Below are 16,852 nucleotides of genomic sequence, written 5' to 3'. Positions count from 1 at the left end.
ATTCTGTGATAAATTTTTGCCTTGATAGCTATTTTAAGCTCTTTGTTATTAAAATAATCTAATAAAGGAGCTAATTTTATAAAGCTGACTTGAAAGTTTAGATTCATTATTACTAGGATTATTTCCGAAGTGAAAAGAGCACATAACCAAAAAAAAAAAAAAAAAAAAATCATTCTGCTCATACAATCTAAGAGACATAACTAATTAACTAAGGTTAATTCGTTATGTCTTTTTTTACTAGTAATCCTGCAACTTTATTTTAATTGTGCCTATGTAACACCAGCCCAAAAAACAAAAGTGGTAAGATATAGTTACCTCACAACATCCTGTAATACATATTTTTTTCTTTATGAGGCATATTTTACATACTTTTTCTTCATGTTTTCTAAAGAAAACATGCTTAACAGGTGCAAACATTGTGAATTTGTAGATTATACAATTTTTTAGATTTTTTTGTTGTTGTTCACAATCATGATCAATATCAAAAATGCACAAAAGTTTGATAAAGATTTACTCAGATAACATGTGCACAAATATAGAATTTATTAAAAATTTCTAATATATTTCATCCAAATGGACATCATCAGGGAGAAAAGAGAGGATCGGTAACTACATTTAAAACATAATGTAGTTACCGATCACAAGATGTGGATTACAAAAAATGTTCAGAAATATGTCCAGTACACGTTCCTTTAAAACACTTGAATACAAAAGTTTGCATTGATAAAGACTTCCGTCCTTCCTTCTTTTTTTTTTTTTTTTTTTTATCACAAAGAAAATGTATATTTACATTAACACACATGCAGAAAGCATATGTATTAACTCTCTCATGCATAAAGGCCTCATATGAGGACACATAAAAATGATGTCCTCAGATGAGGACATCATTTTTAACATATGCTGTATATGTTAACATATGCTGTATATGTTAACATATGTTTAACATATGTATACACACAAATTTAGCAAAATTAATGAATTTATGGTAATACTGTAAGATTAAATGATACTGTATCATCATTATAATTTTTTATAAATGAATATAAAAATTCATGCATGAGAGGGTTAAGGATATACATATGCAGTGGTAAAATATTGAAGAGGGATCCCCCCCCCCCCCCCAGAATGGAATGAACAAATGTTGATTCACTTATTCAGCTTTCACAACTTGCTATTGTATAGCAAAGCTGGATAAACACTAGTGTTTACCCAGCTCGCCACACAAGAGTAAGTTATGGAAATCACATATGGATGGAATTTTTGTCTGAATGGTGAGAGAGAGTCAACATTTAACATATATTTAACTCATATGGCAAGTTAAAAATAGACACTTGAAGATCCTGAAAGTTTAAGTCTACTTAGTCCTTTTCTAATGTAATCCAGTTTCTTTGCTAAGCAGTCCTGAGACATTCAGAATTAACCACAAAAAATAACTTTCAAAATTGGTGAAAAGAAATTATAAAGTCACTATTAGTTATAGCGTAACTAAGAATTCACAAAAAATATGAAAAAATAAAATAAAAATATTTACTAAAATAAAGAGGCAAAAGGATTCAGTTCAGCGATGCAAAATTATATAAGTAAAGTGGATATTAGATCCAGCATTATTTTAGCCGAATGTAGAAACTATGAAAGTTTCATAAAAATAAGTTGATTAGAGAGCTTATGGGAATACACTCACTGGCATTCGCAAGTTGCTTTAGTGCTTAGAAAACATAGGCATCACATAGGCATAAGCATCTAGAATAACTTACCTTATAATGGACTAATAGAAAGCGAATAGATATTCGCTTTCTATTAGTCCATTCTGATAAAATTTCACTGGCCTGACAGCTGTTTCAAACTGGAATGAGAGTTTTTGCTCTCTTAAGGTTTCTGCTTGGTCTCTGAAGAGAAACCAACCAGTTCGAAACAGCTGTCAGGCCAAGTGAAATGATCAAAATGGACTAATAGAAAGCGAATATATAGATGCTTGGGCGGCATCTATGTTTTCTAAGCAGTCCACGCTAAGGCAACTTGTGAATCTGCTCTTCAATGTTGGTGAGTGCATTCCCATAAGCTCTCTGGTTAACTTATTTTTTACGAAACTTTCATAGTTTCTATATTCGGCTTTGAAATAATGCTGGATATAATATTTATTTACTTTACTTATATAAAATAAAAATATTATACAGCAAATTCACACAGTCTTCAAATGTAATTTATTAAAAGAAATGCATGTAAATGCTTAATATAACTTACCCTCATCTGCATGAAGGGATGTAATTGTTTGAATACCCTGTTGTAATTGTTTGAGGCATGGCTTAACACTTTTTACCTAATATTAAAACACAAATACTTAAATATTAATAAACCTACTCCAATAAAGAGTTTAACCCCATTAAATTGAAATTAAAAATAAAATAATAGAGCTGCAATATTTGTTTTACTTTAATATCAATCATAACTATGTGCAAGATATGTGAAATGCATATACACATATACCCATAAATAGGTTTATAGACTAAAATTTTTTTGGTTTATCTTTCCTTTAATTCCCTATGACATTCTTAATAAATATAACAAGGAGAACAATATTGTTGATCAAGCAATATTCTATTCAAAATCAGGTTTGTGTCTGGTTTTGAAAATGCAGCTGCTTTCTCGACCAAAAATTACCGAGATGTTAACACTAGTTAAATCAAGAAAAATATATAAATTATTTATTTACAAATAAATAATTGCAAAATGAGAGCCTCTGTAGCTCAGCTGGTATAGACAAAGCCCTTTGGATGGAAAGACCTTGGCTCAATTCTCATCCATGACGTGAGGAATCTTTATCTGGTCTCTTTCAACTAAAGGTGAATTAGCCAGTCTCATCCTAAGGCAGAGGGCTTTTTTTCACCAAGAAACTCAGGTTTTTCGTCCCTCAGAACAGGCAAACTGGTCCAGTGAATATGCATGGATTCACAGCCATGAATACTTATAATCCAGTATAGGCCTGATTTGTCAGCTATATGCCAGTCCCAAGCCCTAAAATGGGGGCTTGGGGAAAGCAATGGTGAACTACCCTGTAAAAATCTCACCAGAAACACTTTGTGGAACTTGCCCACAAAGTTACCATGAGAACGACACAACTGAAAGGTTAAATCATCAATTACAAAATTACTAAGGATCCTCTCTTCCCATTGGCACATCCTGGAGTTTATTGCATCTACTGCACCTGTAACTTACCTTATATTGGTGAAACTGGACGTACAATCCCTATACGTAAAAAAGAACACAAAATATACATTAAATATAACAATTTCGGTGAAGCAGGCCTCTCAGATCACGCTCTCAACACCAAACTGACTGGAAAAGTACCTGCTCTTTACACCACACAAAAACCTGGTATGAAAGAAAATTTAAAGAAGCCTGTGAAATTCTGATTAACCACCCTAAGCTCAACAATAATAGTGGCATAAAAATTCCAAGAATTTGGATGACACATATTCAGCCTACTTAGTTTCCAGCATACTTAGGACTTTAAGCAATTTTCAGCTTTTATTGGAAACTATTCCATACCAATTGGTTGAGATTTATGTGTATAATCAGTTATATATATACAGTCATCCCTCGACTTATGTCCGTTCGAGTTACGTCCGATCGAAGATACATCCGTGATCCCATAAGGGAATAAACATTGACTAATGTATTTACTCGAATATAACTCTCACTTTTTTCCCCAAAAGTAAAACTAAAAATATATGTGGGGATTTTCGGAAAAAACTGAAAATGGCTATGACTTTCCAAGAATCTCCTATTCACTAACACTACTTCCGACCTCGAGAGTGGCTTCCTTGTATGCATCATCAAATCATCTAACCAAATAGCTTCATCTTCTTTCCCATTATGTCAAGCAAAAATTACAGTAATTTACAAGACTGGAGATAGGCAAGAACAATTCTTCACAAATGACTAATGAGAAGTGTAAGTAAACGTGAAATGGACAGCAATGGTAGGCCAGTAGAGAAAAAGCAGCTTATGAAGACGTGCATATGATTGGTGCGGTATTAACAAAAGATCGCGCTAGTAAATGACAAAGCAAGCTGACAGTTGTAGATTTGAAATTCTAATTCTCATCACCTGAATTCCGTAATATCTGAAACACATTCACTATGCATATCTTAGTTTTAACATGTTCACGATGGGGTGGTGTCAAGCAAAACCATATGTTAGCAGTGCAACATATGGACTGGCAACATATGGTTTTGCTCGAGTCTATATAGCAGTTTCTGTTGGAGGGAAAGTGTAATTCATTAGTTAGTACCGTTTTATCCATTGTCTCTAATTGCATTATTTGTTGAGAAATACATTACACAGACTGCAAATGTTTCTCTACCTTTCGTAAAGTAAAATAAGGGATGCGAGTTATATTGAAGGCTTTCAAACAAGATACAAGCCAGCGTAAAATAAAACAGTTTTTATTTAGCATCATTCGCAGTAGCAACTGCGCATTCAGTTGCAACCTCCCTCGACAATCGACATGTGTATTCAACAGTTCCTCTGTTCCTTTTGTGTTTGAGAAATAGATTATTTGTGTATTTATCGTTAAATATTTTGAAATATTTTTTTCAACATGGCCCCTACATGCCCAATCAAACAACCTAGTGAAGAATCACAGAAAAAGAGCCAATCAATTAATCTTAAAACGAAGTTGCAAGTTATAAATCAACATGAAGCTGGTAAGTCCGTCAATGTGATCATGAATGGCTTCAGATGGTCTCATTCTACAGTGACGACCATTTTAAAAAATAAAGATAAAATCGTAGAGGCTGTAAAAGGATCTGCTTCCATTCAATCGCCGATAGTGATGAAGCAAAGAAAAGGTCCTATCAGTGATATGGAAAAGCTACTTGCATCATGGATAGAAGACCTGAACCAAAAGCGCATATCTCTCAGCACTAGGACCATAACCACTAAGGCACTAAGTCTCTTCAACATGTTGAAGAAGAAAGCAAGCCGATTATGACTACGAATTCAATGCTTCTTCCAGTTGTTTCATGAGTCAAGAAGCATTTTGCATTGCATAATGTGAAAATGTATGGTGAATCTGCAAGTGCCAATGAGAAGGCTGCCAACGAGTTTGTGGAGAAATTGGATAAAATTATTACGGAGGAAAATTATTTGACACAGCAAATATTTAATATGGATAAGACTTCCTTGTTTTGGAAAAAAATGCTCGAGACTACATTCATCCACAAAAAGCTAAAATCTATGCCTGGTTTCAAAGCTCTTAAAGACCGTATTACGATTCTGTTAGGGAGTAATGTGGCTGGATATAAACTGAAACCATTTGTGATATGGCACAGTGAGAATCCATGAGCCTTCAAAAACATTAGGAAACATACTCTTACTGTTCATTGTCAGAGCAATAAGAAGTCATGGATGACTCAAAAATTGTTTGAGGATGCCTTAATCAACTGTTATGTGAGTGAAATGGAAAGTTATTGTGTGAAAGAAAATGTAGAATTTAAAATTTTATTAATTCTAGATAATGCTCCAGGTCATCAACCTTACATCAGCGATATTCACCCTGAGATCAAGGTCATGTTTCTCCCTCCAAACACTACTTCATTGATCCAACCTTCATTGATTCATGGATCAGGGAGTTCTTGCAGTGGTTAAGGCTTATTATCTACGGAGAACTTTTTCACAAGCTATTTCTGCTACTGAAGGAAATGACCAGACTCGCATGCAATTCTGGAAAACATTCAATATTTATCATGCTATTAAAAATATTGCTGTGGCTTGGGACGAAGTGATCTCTCAATGTATGAGTGGCATATGGAAAAAAACATTAAAAAGGTTTGTGCACGTGGAAGTTTTGAAAAAAATGAAGACCTTTGTAAATCGAGTGAAGAAATAGTAGGTCTAGCAAACAATCTGAATCTCGAAGTGAATGATGACGACATATTTCAACTCATAGAAAGTGCCCCTGAAGAGTTGACCAATGAAGAATTGGTCGAACTGGAGGAACAACGTGTTGTAGAAGAGGAAGAACGAAAAAAGGAAGAGGGAAAAGAGAAACAAGAGGTAGTTAAATAATTCACAGTGAAAGGTGCTTGCAGAAATGTTCTCTGCAGTTGGTGATGTTCTCAAAATGGCTGAAGACATGAACCCCAATGTTGAATGCTACTTATTAGTAAAAAGGAAATTACATGATGTGTTTGCTTGCTATAAACAAAGAATTTATGATGAAAAGAAGAAGAGGAATAAACAAAGCACATTGGACATTTTCATCAAAAAAAAAAAAAAAAAAGGTTGCACCAGAAGAGCAGCAGCCTGGTCCTTTCCATAGGAAGGTTATGAGGATATGATTGCGGAGGAAGATTTCAGTGATTATTCTCCTCTTTTATAGTGCCAGTAAAGCATCGTAAGTTCAATTTTATAAGGTTTAAAAATTAAAATGACAGTATACTTATTATGGTTAAGTCCATAACCCCTATAACTCTGTTGATTTAATGTATCGACTTACGTCCTGCCAGATGGAATGGAACCTGGACTTAAGTCGAGGGATGACTGTGTGTGTGTGTGTGTGTATAAACATATTGTTTATATATAACTGATACTGTTCTAAGAGAACAGTATCAATTTCTATCTTCTGCTCCCTTCCTCTACGTAACTGCAAATGACCAAGTTGAATTACTACTGAAGTTTTCAGGTTATTTTTGATTTGAATGGTAGAGTGATGCCCCAGCTAGCATGAAATTCTGTCATGTACCATCATTTTATATTGTGGTTTAAGCCGATAAGAATACAATTTGGTCGACTAAATCCCAAATTGCCAGCCCATCCTTGTTCGTTCAGTATCCAGGTAGATACCTAAATGGGTGCACCATGAGAAGGTGAGGACTGAACATTAGGTCAGAGGCCCTGGTCGGTTCTCCACATTTCTTTAAAGGCTATGTGGAGATCTCCTCCCAGTTATACAGCTTTGACCCTTAAGCACCCCATATAATCAGCAAAGACTGAAAATTAAAATGAACACTAGAACAAGGACAATCTTGTACATTGGAACTCTGTGATAATTTTCTGTGATTAATGTTGGTAAGCAGGGCTCCAAATTTATGTAGAATTAAACTGCCATTTCTATTACAGTTCACTGGGTTCTGTAGCATATGAATGACTTCTAGGAACAAGCTTTACAATTTAAACCAGAATCTGTGTAGTAACTCTGCCATTTTTCATCTGATGAAATGGTCTTTGTCTAAGGAATGCTGATAAAGTCCACATTTTGACTTCCATATCAAATATATTTTTTATGTTCTTTTCTTCTTATTATGGTAGTTCATCATGTCGGCCCAAAGTACTGGATCCTGCACTGATAAGGCATACTGTAGACAGCTAGAAAGGAGAGAGGATCCTGGTAGTCTTTAATTTGATTTGTCTAAGGAAAATGGAGACTTGATCCTAAGGTTTATATCTTCTTCTTCTTCTTCTTCTTCTCTTCCGTCTAAGACGGGTTGAGTCTTCTCTTGAGCAGGATCTTCCAGTCTTCTCTATTCCTTGCTGTTCGAAAAAGTTCCTTATATGTTCTGCATCCCGAGATGTTCTTTATTAATTTCAGCCAGGTAATTCTTGGTCTTCCAGGTCTTCTTTTTTCAGTTGGAAAAGTATTGATTAGGACGTTAGGAAGTCTGTCTGCATCCAAACCATCTCAGTTGTTGTTTTCTAATTTTTTCTATTATTGTCTTTTTATACAATAGTTCTTGTCTGACTGTGATGTTTGTTTTCTTTTCTATCCAACTTGTTCTATTTATTTTTCTTAAGCATTTCATTTCAAATGCCAGCAGTTTTTTTTCTCCTCTCTTTTTTTTTAACTGTCCATGCTTCTGCTCCATAGATGACTGTTGGTATAATTATTGCTTCATATAATTTATATACTATTTATATTTTATATATACCATAGGTTTATATACTATTCTGATTTGGTGTTGTTTCAGGAGTGAACCCAGTTTATCTGCTGTACCTTTAATGTAGGGAAGGGAAAGGGCGTATTTAATAGTAATCTGGTTATGTATGTGAGCTCCTTTAAGAAATTTGGCAAAGTTTTTTTTATTATTTTTTTTATAACCATCCTATTCAAAAAAGTGTGAGTAGAGCCTATTGTTCCTGATGACGTAATGCAGGTCCTGAGGATGAAGTTCATTCTCCCTAGAGGCTAAAATTTTGAAAATCCAAAGTTTCTGGGTGGCATGTATCTGCCTGTATGTGTGGGCTGCCAATAAATTGAGTACGACAGGGTCCCATCTAATGCTTGTAACTAAAGTGTCCAAGAAAGCTGACTTCTTTTTCTTCTTCAACACTAAAGGTAATTTGGGAGTGGATATTGTTCAGGAAAGAGCCTGTGGGACATGTGACCAAATGGTAAAGACAATCGTCTATATATCTCAAATACTTGGGGCTTGAAGTGTGAGTGTGTGCATGGGGGGATTAAGTGCCAACATTTCAAAGGATTCCATGTATAAGTTAGCAATGGGGGAAGGTGATGCAAAGTCCTGTAAATCCATTGTTCTCTATCATGAAAGTGTTCATGAGAATGGAGTAGAGTGCTAGTATTTTTACCCTAAATTCACATACATTATGAAGAACTATATCTCTGATCACTAAGGATTCATTATAATGATCATCTACTTGTATATATAAGTTCCATTTCAGAATATATCCTGTTATCTTCTATTTCAAGCATGAAACAAATTCTCAAATATACACTTTTTATATAAGAGGTAAATTCAACTAATTCTTCTATGAATCCTAGCTATACAAGGGAAGTATCAATATAGCTGATCTACTTTTTTCCTGTTTTGGTGGTATACTTTTAGATTTGTCATTTGAAAGTTTCCAAGTCAGTATTAGCAAGATGCAGTAAGAATGATAAGATTCCATTACCAAGTCTTCTTTCTCTTCAGATATTCTGTTTGCATATAAAAAACAGTGCTACTTATAAAGAGTGCTGGAAGAATATGATGTCTAGTAAGAAAAGCTCATATAGTAATAATAATAATACTCTTTCTCTAGGTAGATTTGTAAACAGGCTAATCATGTTTTAAATCTGTGGGTTGTAGGATCATATCTTTTGTTTTATCCATCATATAATAGCAGCATATGGAAATTGAGAGGTGTTGATTCTTTTAGTGCAACAAGAACCAAGGTTTAACACACAACCACATATAATCCACTATGAAAAAGCTGTTTCAGCTTAGCAGAAATACAAAATGAAAGGCAACATATTAGCCAAATAAACTCTCTATGTTCATTGGGCATCTACAGATGCTGTATGGACACTCCGATGCTCGCCGATGTTCCACACTAGGCCTCGCCATGTAGTCCTGTTGTTTGCTTTTCTGGCAGCCTCAACTCTCTGAAGATCAGTCACTCCTCACATGCCATCCATCCATCTCTTTGATGGTCTATCCCTGCCTCTTTTTCCAGGAACTTACCTTCTATTACTGTTCTGAGAAGTCCTCCTTCCATCCTTTCTATGTGTCCAAAATATTTTAACTTTCTTCTGTCAATATCCTTAAGGAGCATTAAAGTTCTACTAATCTTTTCTAGCACCCATTCCTTTGTATGCCTTTCAGTATATGATATCCTCAACAGCCTTCTGTAACACCACATCTCAAAAGCAGATATCCGTTTCTTATCTGACTTCTTTAGGTTCCAAGTCTCACATCCATAAGTCGCTGTTGGAAAAACAACTGCATCTAAAATCTTCAACTTTGTTCCCATGGAGATAGATCCATCCTTCCAGATTTTAGACAGGTCTCTGACTGTTGTTTTACCATTCCTAACCTTATTCTGACATCTTCTGAACAGCAATTCTTCACATTAATAATGGATCCCAGGTACTCAAACTTGCTGACTTCCTCAATTCTTTCTCCATTAAGATACACTTGTTTCTGAAGAGCTTCTCTGTTTTTCCTTTGAGAACCATGATCTTTGTCTTGCTAGAATAAATTGTCTTGCCAGATAAACAACGATACTCAAAATTTTGGGTTGTTAATATGAAAACTGTTGTTATATCAGAAGCTATTTTGGATCATTATTTAAAGTTTGAGTGATTAAGATCTTTCTATACAGAACACATTTTTTAAACATAATTCTTAATCATGTTTATATTTTTATAAATTGAATTCACAAGATGTACACCACAGAGCATCAAAACTAATCAATTCAATAAATATAGTTTGTATGGGACATACAGAGTATTTATCAAGATCTTTATTATTCCAACACTTTTAATGATTTGTTTATATTAAGCAAAATTGTTTCACAAAGAACATTCAGAAAGACCACAAAATCAATCCACTATCAACAATGGCTATTAGCAGTATAGTATGAACAGATGGAACAAAGTAAAACCAATGAATAGTGCAAAAATAAACAAATAAATAATCACTAATTTAATAAAAAAAATAGCCTATTATAAAAGAGTAAGGAAGGAGGAGATCTGAAGTAATATTACTACTTATTGTAAAAAGTTTTTCTACTTAGTTATATATTATACTAGACAAGAAATTATATCGTTGTTTCAATCCTTTATCCGGACAAAGTATTGTGGGATACATCAGTATCCCACAATACATAGCACTTTGGTGCATTATGGAACATTGAGGCAAATGATGTGAAGTTGACAGTTTCTAATACCATAGCCTAGTCATGACGATATTTCATGTGCAAAATTTGTTTGCTTACACTTGGATAAAGCATTAAACTAAGAATATAATATCTCATATAGTATAATTTAATTACCACTTCTTGTTAACTTTAGGTGTCAATCAACAATCCATACTGCAATTTACAACAAATGACCACACAACATTAGACAAATATTTTAGTTAATATTTTCTAGCCAAATAAATTTGGCTAGAAAATATTAAAAGTGGGTATTATAATTAAAAATAATGAAATAGGTCTCTTATTAATGAAAAATATTCTATTTGACATCATGACATTTTGTATGAATTCAAAAATGGAGTTCGTGTCATCATCTCTCAACACATGAAACAATACTGTACATAACAAAAAAATTTCCTTAATTTCTGTAGTATACAAGGTGATAAGCTTACTTGTCCTGCTGTAAGATAATGACATACTTGAAGAACCAAGAAAAAAACTTTTAATGCTTCCTTTTGTGCACTACTTCCTTGCCAAGCTTCCACTAACTGACCAGCTAGGGTTAACACTTGATGAACCTCTTGAAGCTTTCTGTCAATCATAAGTAACTAAAATAAAAGTAAAAAGAGTTCATTTTCCAGTGTTCTTTGATAATTATTCATTTATCTGAACAATTTCAAAAATTGCTCTATTAGAAGAAATGTATAACATATTTATAGCAAAAACATTGAAACAATTGGTTCAACTTTTTTTTTTTTAAACCATGTAACAGAACTACATAATAATGCTTAGCAAAACTGATTATTATACTACAGTAATAGTATAGTAATACAGTGGGATGCAGGTGAGCATGGGTTCAGGAAATCTAGAGGGTTAATAAGTAGGAGAGTGATCACACAACATCCCAGAGGAGGCACCAGGGGAGCAGAGTCCCCCTTTTGAAGACTTGACACTTGGGGCTACCCTAGGCACCAGGGATCAGACCCCTCTAATGAGTATTCAAAATTCAAGTTATCAGAATTGAAGGAGAACTGGCCTACCAGTCCAGAACTTGGGGGGCGATAGGCGTCAGGGGAGAGGCGACCCCTTTTGAAGACTCGACACTCAGGGGCTACCCCAGGCACAAGGGGGCAGTACTCCCTTTTGAGTCTTCAAAGATTAGATATCTAAAGTAACTGAACCTTTGCTACTATTTTACACTAAAATGAATGGGTATGTTCCCCAAGTGATTTATGTTTGTAACAATTGTCTTGCAAACGATTTATGAAATAAATTCTCTGAAATATCTGCAGATTGATTAGGTCTATACCCCCCCCCCAAAAAAAGAAGATTATGAAAAGCATATGCACCTTTTAAATCCTCTTTTTCGAGATAATTGTATGAAATTATTTCTAATTTTTCAATAATAAAAGTGAAACTGATCATTATAAATTAAGAAATTATTTTGGCATAAATAATGTGTAAGCATGTAAACAAAATGCCAATATTTCTGTTAGCATATCTGTAATCAACAATAAAAAAGGAAACAAGACATTCGTGATGTATTCTGCACTACAGCTTGAGGCACTTTAGTGCGAATTTAGCATTCTCCCCTTTCTTTCTCAATAGCACTGAGTATAATAAGCCTTCAGCTTTTCCTCCAGCTAAGAGGATATTACCAAGTATTTATAAGACGTAGATTATTTTAGAAATAGCTTCCAGCAGCAGCAGAAGTAATATTTAGATTTTTTTTAAAGAAAAACAAACAAAAATAATACTACTGAACTTTCTTTTGTGTGGCATGCATATAAGCAATTTTGCATGGGGAAAATATAGCATATTATTTCTAAAATTTCACATAATTTCAGCAGACAGTAGAACAGCTGGTTTTAAATTGCAAATAAATAGTGCAGAATTAGAAGCTTCACGGTATAATCTGATTGCCGTATATCTTTTGTCAAAATGGTAAAATGAAGTAATAGATTTTGAACACTGTCTAGAAAAGCTTTCAAACCTGTAGAAATTTAGAGTAGTTATGCAATTGAGTTCTAGGAGAGGATAAGGAGGGGGGGGAGCATTAGAAAATCTTCAAAATGAGCAAAAATTTTGAATCATTCCGTATATGATATTTTTCATATTATATTTTCAACATATCTATGAGGATATGCACTGGATATTATCGTAATATGCATAACACAAATAAATAAAAGAAGAAGGTGAAGAATCACTTCTAAAATATCATTGGATATAAATTTTTGATACCAAAAAGACTCGCAATCGGAAACTGAGTAATGCAATTTAGCATTTTAACATTTTTTTTTTAATTTTGTCTTTATGAATAACAAAAAATCGTTTCTAAACTTAAATGTGATGATCCATATAATGCTATTTGGCTAGAAATGAAAGCAAAAGGACAAATTCAGAAATTCGAAAAAAATTGTTTCTCTACTATAAGTAAAGTGAAAGAATAACCAGTGCAACTCTTCCAGTGCAATGATTTGTAGAATAAAATACACCAAATTTACTATCACTAAATAGATTCATTGCAAAGGCTGATCGGTGGTCATTTCCGGATTGATTTTTTTCACATATGTGAAATTCGTTTCAATTTTTGGAAAGAGACACAATAAATCATTTTAGAGGCAAAAAGGTCAAATAACTTAGGACAGTAAATGAAATTCTAAGCAACACAATAGACGTAAAGACAGGGGGACACAAAGGTCACTCAGCAATAGTTAATCCACTAATGGCTATAGAATAGCCATAACGAGGTTAACGGCAGAGGAAGGTAATGGCATGATAAAAGGCAGAATGCCGATGAAGTTTTGATCCATGAAAAAAGCTAGGGAGCACTGACCATTTCATCCACACCAGCCGGCTGGGAGGTTAACTTTAGGCAGCTAAGTGACACAAAGCGTAAGGGAGGTTGTGGGCCGAAGGGAGTATTGCAGTTTACGTATACTAATGCCAGAAGTATTCAAAATAAGGTTGAGGAGCTTTTGGCCAAAAGTTATAGGCATTAATGAGACATGATTGACCGAGGATTATGTAGTCATTGGAATATAACGCAAGGGATATGGTGTCTTCAGAGAGGGCAAGAATGAACGGGATGGGGGAAGGATATTGTTAATGATAGCAAGGGAATTAAAGTCAAAAACAGTAGAGTACATCAGGGAGACAGGGATTCAGAGGGCAGTTCATTTGAGGCTATCTAGTATGAAATGCCAACAGGACAAAATATGCAATTAGCTGCTGCTGCAATAATCCAGGGGTGTAGGAAAATGGAAATTATGAGCACTTGCAAATTAGCATGATGAGTACAGGTCAAGTAATTATTATGGGGGATTTCAACTATAGAGTCATAGATTGGAAGAAGAATGGTCGTAGGCAGGGAAGGAAATGGAAATTATACAGATGCCAAGAGATCATTACCAGAGGCAACATGTAATGGGGGGAATGGGACACGAAGTTCAAGAGTGCTAGATCTGATCATTGCACCCGAAAACTTACACTAACCAATCTAGCTATGCTGCCTCCACTTGGAGAAAGTGATCATGTGGTCTTGAACAGGGAGTTGGATATATGCATTATTACAAAGTAGGTGATTACGACAAGCTGAGGAGACAGCTTTCAACAGAGTAATGGCATAAGAATTTGGAAGGGAGAGATGATGATGCATGGAAGGTGGACGTGATGTTTGAAGAAAGCAGTATCTTAATGAATACCTAGAATCAGAAGGATAAATCAAGTAGGAGTTTGATGGATGTTAGCTTCATTAAGCAGGATTTACACAGAGAGAAAAGATTGTGGATGGATTATAAAGAAAAAAGTGATCAGCATACCCATGAGCAGTATAAGGCACAGGCAAGAAGAAACACACGTATTAACCACAGTGAAAGTTATTTAATTGTAAATATTTCATCCCAAGTATCTTAGGACATCATCAGACAGTAGTTTAAACAATAATAGGAATAACATACAGTTACAGCACATGATTATAATAGAATCTCAATAAGCGTGCGTGACGTGTTACAGAAGTAAAAAAAAAAAAAAATTAAATTAAAAAAAATTATATATATATATATATATATATATATATATATATATATATATATATATATAATTATTCTACACAATTTTGTATGACAATTTCCCATACTTTAGGAATAGTAAGAATGTCGTTGCAGTTTAAATTTGGTCTGTGCAGTAGTGATGAACTCACCACAGGTTTCGTTATATAAGACAGGCAAGAAGGATGACCATTATAGTAAGGATGGCCAAAACTAATTATGAGAGAAAGATGGCTGATGAGGGCAAAAGAAACTCTAAGGAGTTCTTTCATTATGTGTGGCAAGTAAAAGGCAGAATGACTTTTACAACAGAACCAAACCAAATAGTTAAATTACTGAGTGAGTATTTTGCAGGAGTATACCATTTAGGTAATGATATTGCTGTGCTAGACAGGAGAACAGAAGTTGATGAAATGGATGTGCTTAAAATATTGCAGAACCGCAATACGAACACTGCCATGGGAATATATGGCATATTGGGCTAGGTATTATGGGAATTAGCAAGGGAATTATCAGCTCCTCTAACCAAAGTACTTAATTTAAGCCTCAGTAGTGGTACCAATGAAATGGAAAGTGGACAAAATAGTCCCACTGCATAAAGGAGGCTCCAAAGCAAGTATCAAATTATATGCAAATCAGCATCTCAGGAATGGTGGTTAAGGTATTGGAGAAATTGGTAAAAGACAGAATTCAGGAGTAGATAGTAATATGATACTCTATAAGAGACATGGTTTTGTGAAGGGTTGGTCTTGCCTCGGTAATCTACTTACTTTTTATAATCAATGCCAGTGGAGTTAGATAAGGGAAAGATACTCACTGATATTGTTGCTAGTCTTTGCAAACGACTTTGACAAGATTCCACATAGAACTCTATTGCAAAAATTGGAGCAAATGGGGATGGATAAGAATGGAAAATGGAAAAGACAGAATTCAGGAGTAGATAGTAATATGATACTCTATAAGAGACATGGTTTTGTGAAGGGTTGGTCTTGCCTCGGTAATCTACTTACTTTTTATAATCAATGCCAGTGGAGTTAGATAAGGGAAAGATACTCACTGATATTGTTGCTAGTCTTTGCAAACGACTTTGACAAGATTCCATATAGAACTCTATTGCAAAAATTGGAGCAAATGGGGATGGATAAGAATGGAAAATGGAAAAGACAGAATTCAGGAGTAGATAGTAATATGATACTCTATAAGAGACATGGTTTTGTGAAGGGTTGGTCTTGCCTCGGTAATCTACTTACTTTTTATAATCAATGCCAGTGGAGTTAGATAAGGGAAAGATACTCACTGATATTGTTGCTAGTCTTTGCAAACGACTTTGACAAGATTCCACATAGAACTCTATTGCAAAAATTGGAGCAAATGGGGATGGATAAGAATCTGATGATTTGTATTAGAGAGTGGATAATATATAGAGATAATCAAGGAGTGGTTAATGGAGGAGCTAGTCCAGAAGAAGACAAGTGGTGTACCACAGGTCTCAGTACTTGGTCTTCTATTGTTTAATTTGCCACAGGAAATCCGATAAATCTGGATTGGCTGAACACGGAGTAGACACAGACCATGACATTCTTTGGTCTGAAACACAGCTACTACATCGCTATCAATACAAATTTAAATATTTATTTAAGGAGAGTGCTGAAGTCTTGCTTCACCGCCCAAACTTGAATCGGAATGATTGCCTATTGGTATCAAAAATATGGGAAAGTCTGATTGTTATTATTATTAACAGATTTTATTATTCACATTATGTATATAAATTATACATGTTATACTATTCAATTTGTATAATTATGACAATATTTCACAATACAATTCAATGCACAGTACAATGTTACAATAATAAAATTCAAGTATTTCTATCATATTCTGTTGGTACTAACACTTATTTTGGCTATTATTTTATTATGGTTAATAAAAAGTTTTCTCATATATGCAAGTAGAATATAATATGTTTTGAATGGTTTCATAGTTATTATAAGTAACTGGTTTAGAGTAATGTAAGTCAGGTAATGCAAATATGTGTAATAACCAAGAGCCGTAGATATACTGGTTATTAGAAAAGTAATTAGCTCAAAACAGACACTGAGAGTCCTGGGACCGCATCTAAGAGGGCTCTCTTACCAGTTATAATAATGTACATGTTAATATTT

General features: G+C 34.3%; 1 protein-coding gene across 1 annotated transcript in view; it reads right to left on the bottom strand.

Moving 5' to 3' along the window:
• The window catches only part of Mau2 (Mau2 sister chromatid cohesion factor), a 299,360-nt gene that overhangs the window by 211,840 nt on the left and 70,668 nt on the right, over window positions 1-16,852 (bottom strand). The window contains exons 6-7 of the mRNA XM_090401244.1: window positions 11,094-11,249; window positions 2,242-2,317 (exon numbers count right to left, since the gene is read on the bottom strand). Of these exons, the coding sequence (XP_090257370.1) occupies window positions 2,242-2,317; window positions 11,094-11,249 (232 nt within the window). The remainder of the gene's footprint in view (window positions 1-2,241; window positions 2,318-11,093; window positions 11,250-16,852) is intronic.

This window comes from Typopeltis vanoorti, chromosome 12 (genome assembly GCF_054136105.1).
Source record: "Typopeltis vanoorti isolate ZY-2024b chromosome 12, IOZ_Tvanoo_1.0, whole genome shotgun sequence".
Taxonomy (NCBI): domain Eukaryota; kingdom Metazoa; phylum Arthropoda; class Arachnida; order Uropygi; family Thelyphonidae; genus Typopeltis; species Typopeltis vanoorti.
The sequence above is the reverse complement of the archived record's forward strand: the minus strand, read 5'-3'. Positions and strand labels throughout refer to the sequence as shown.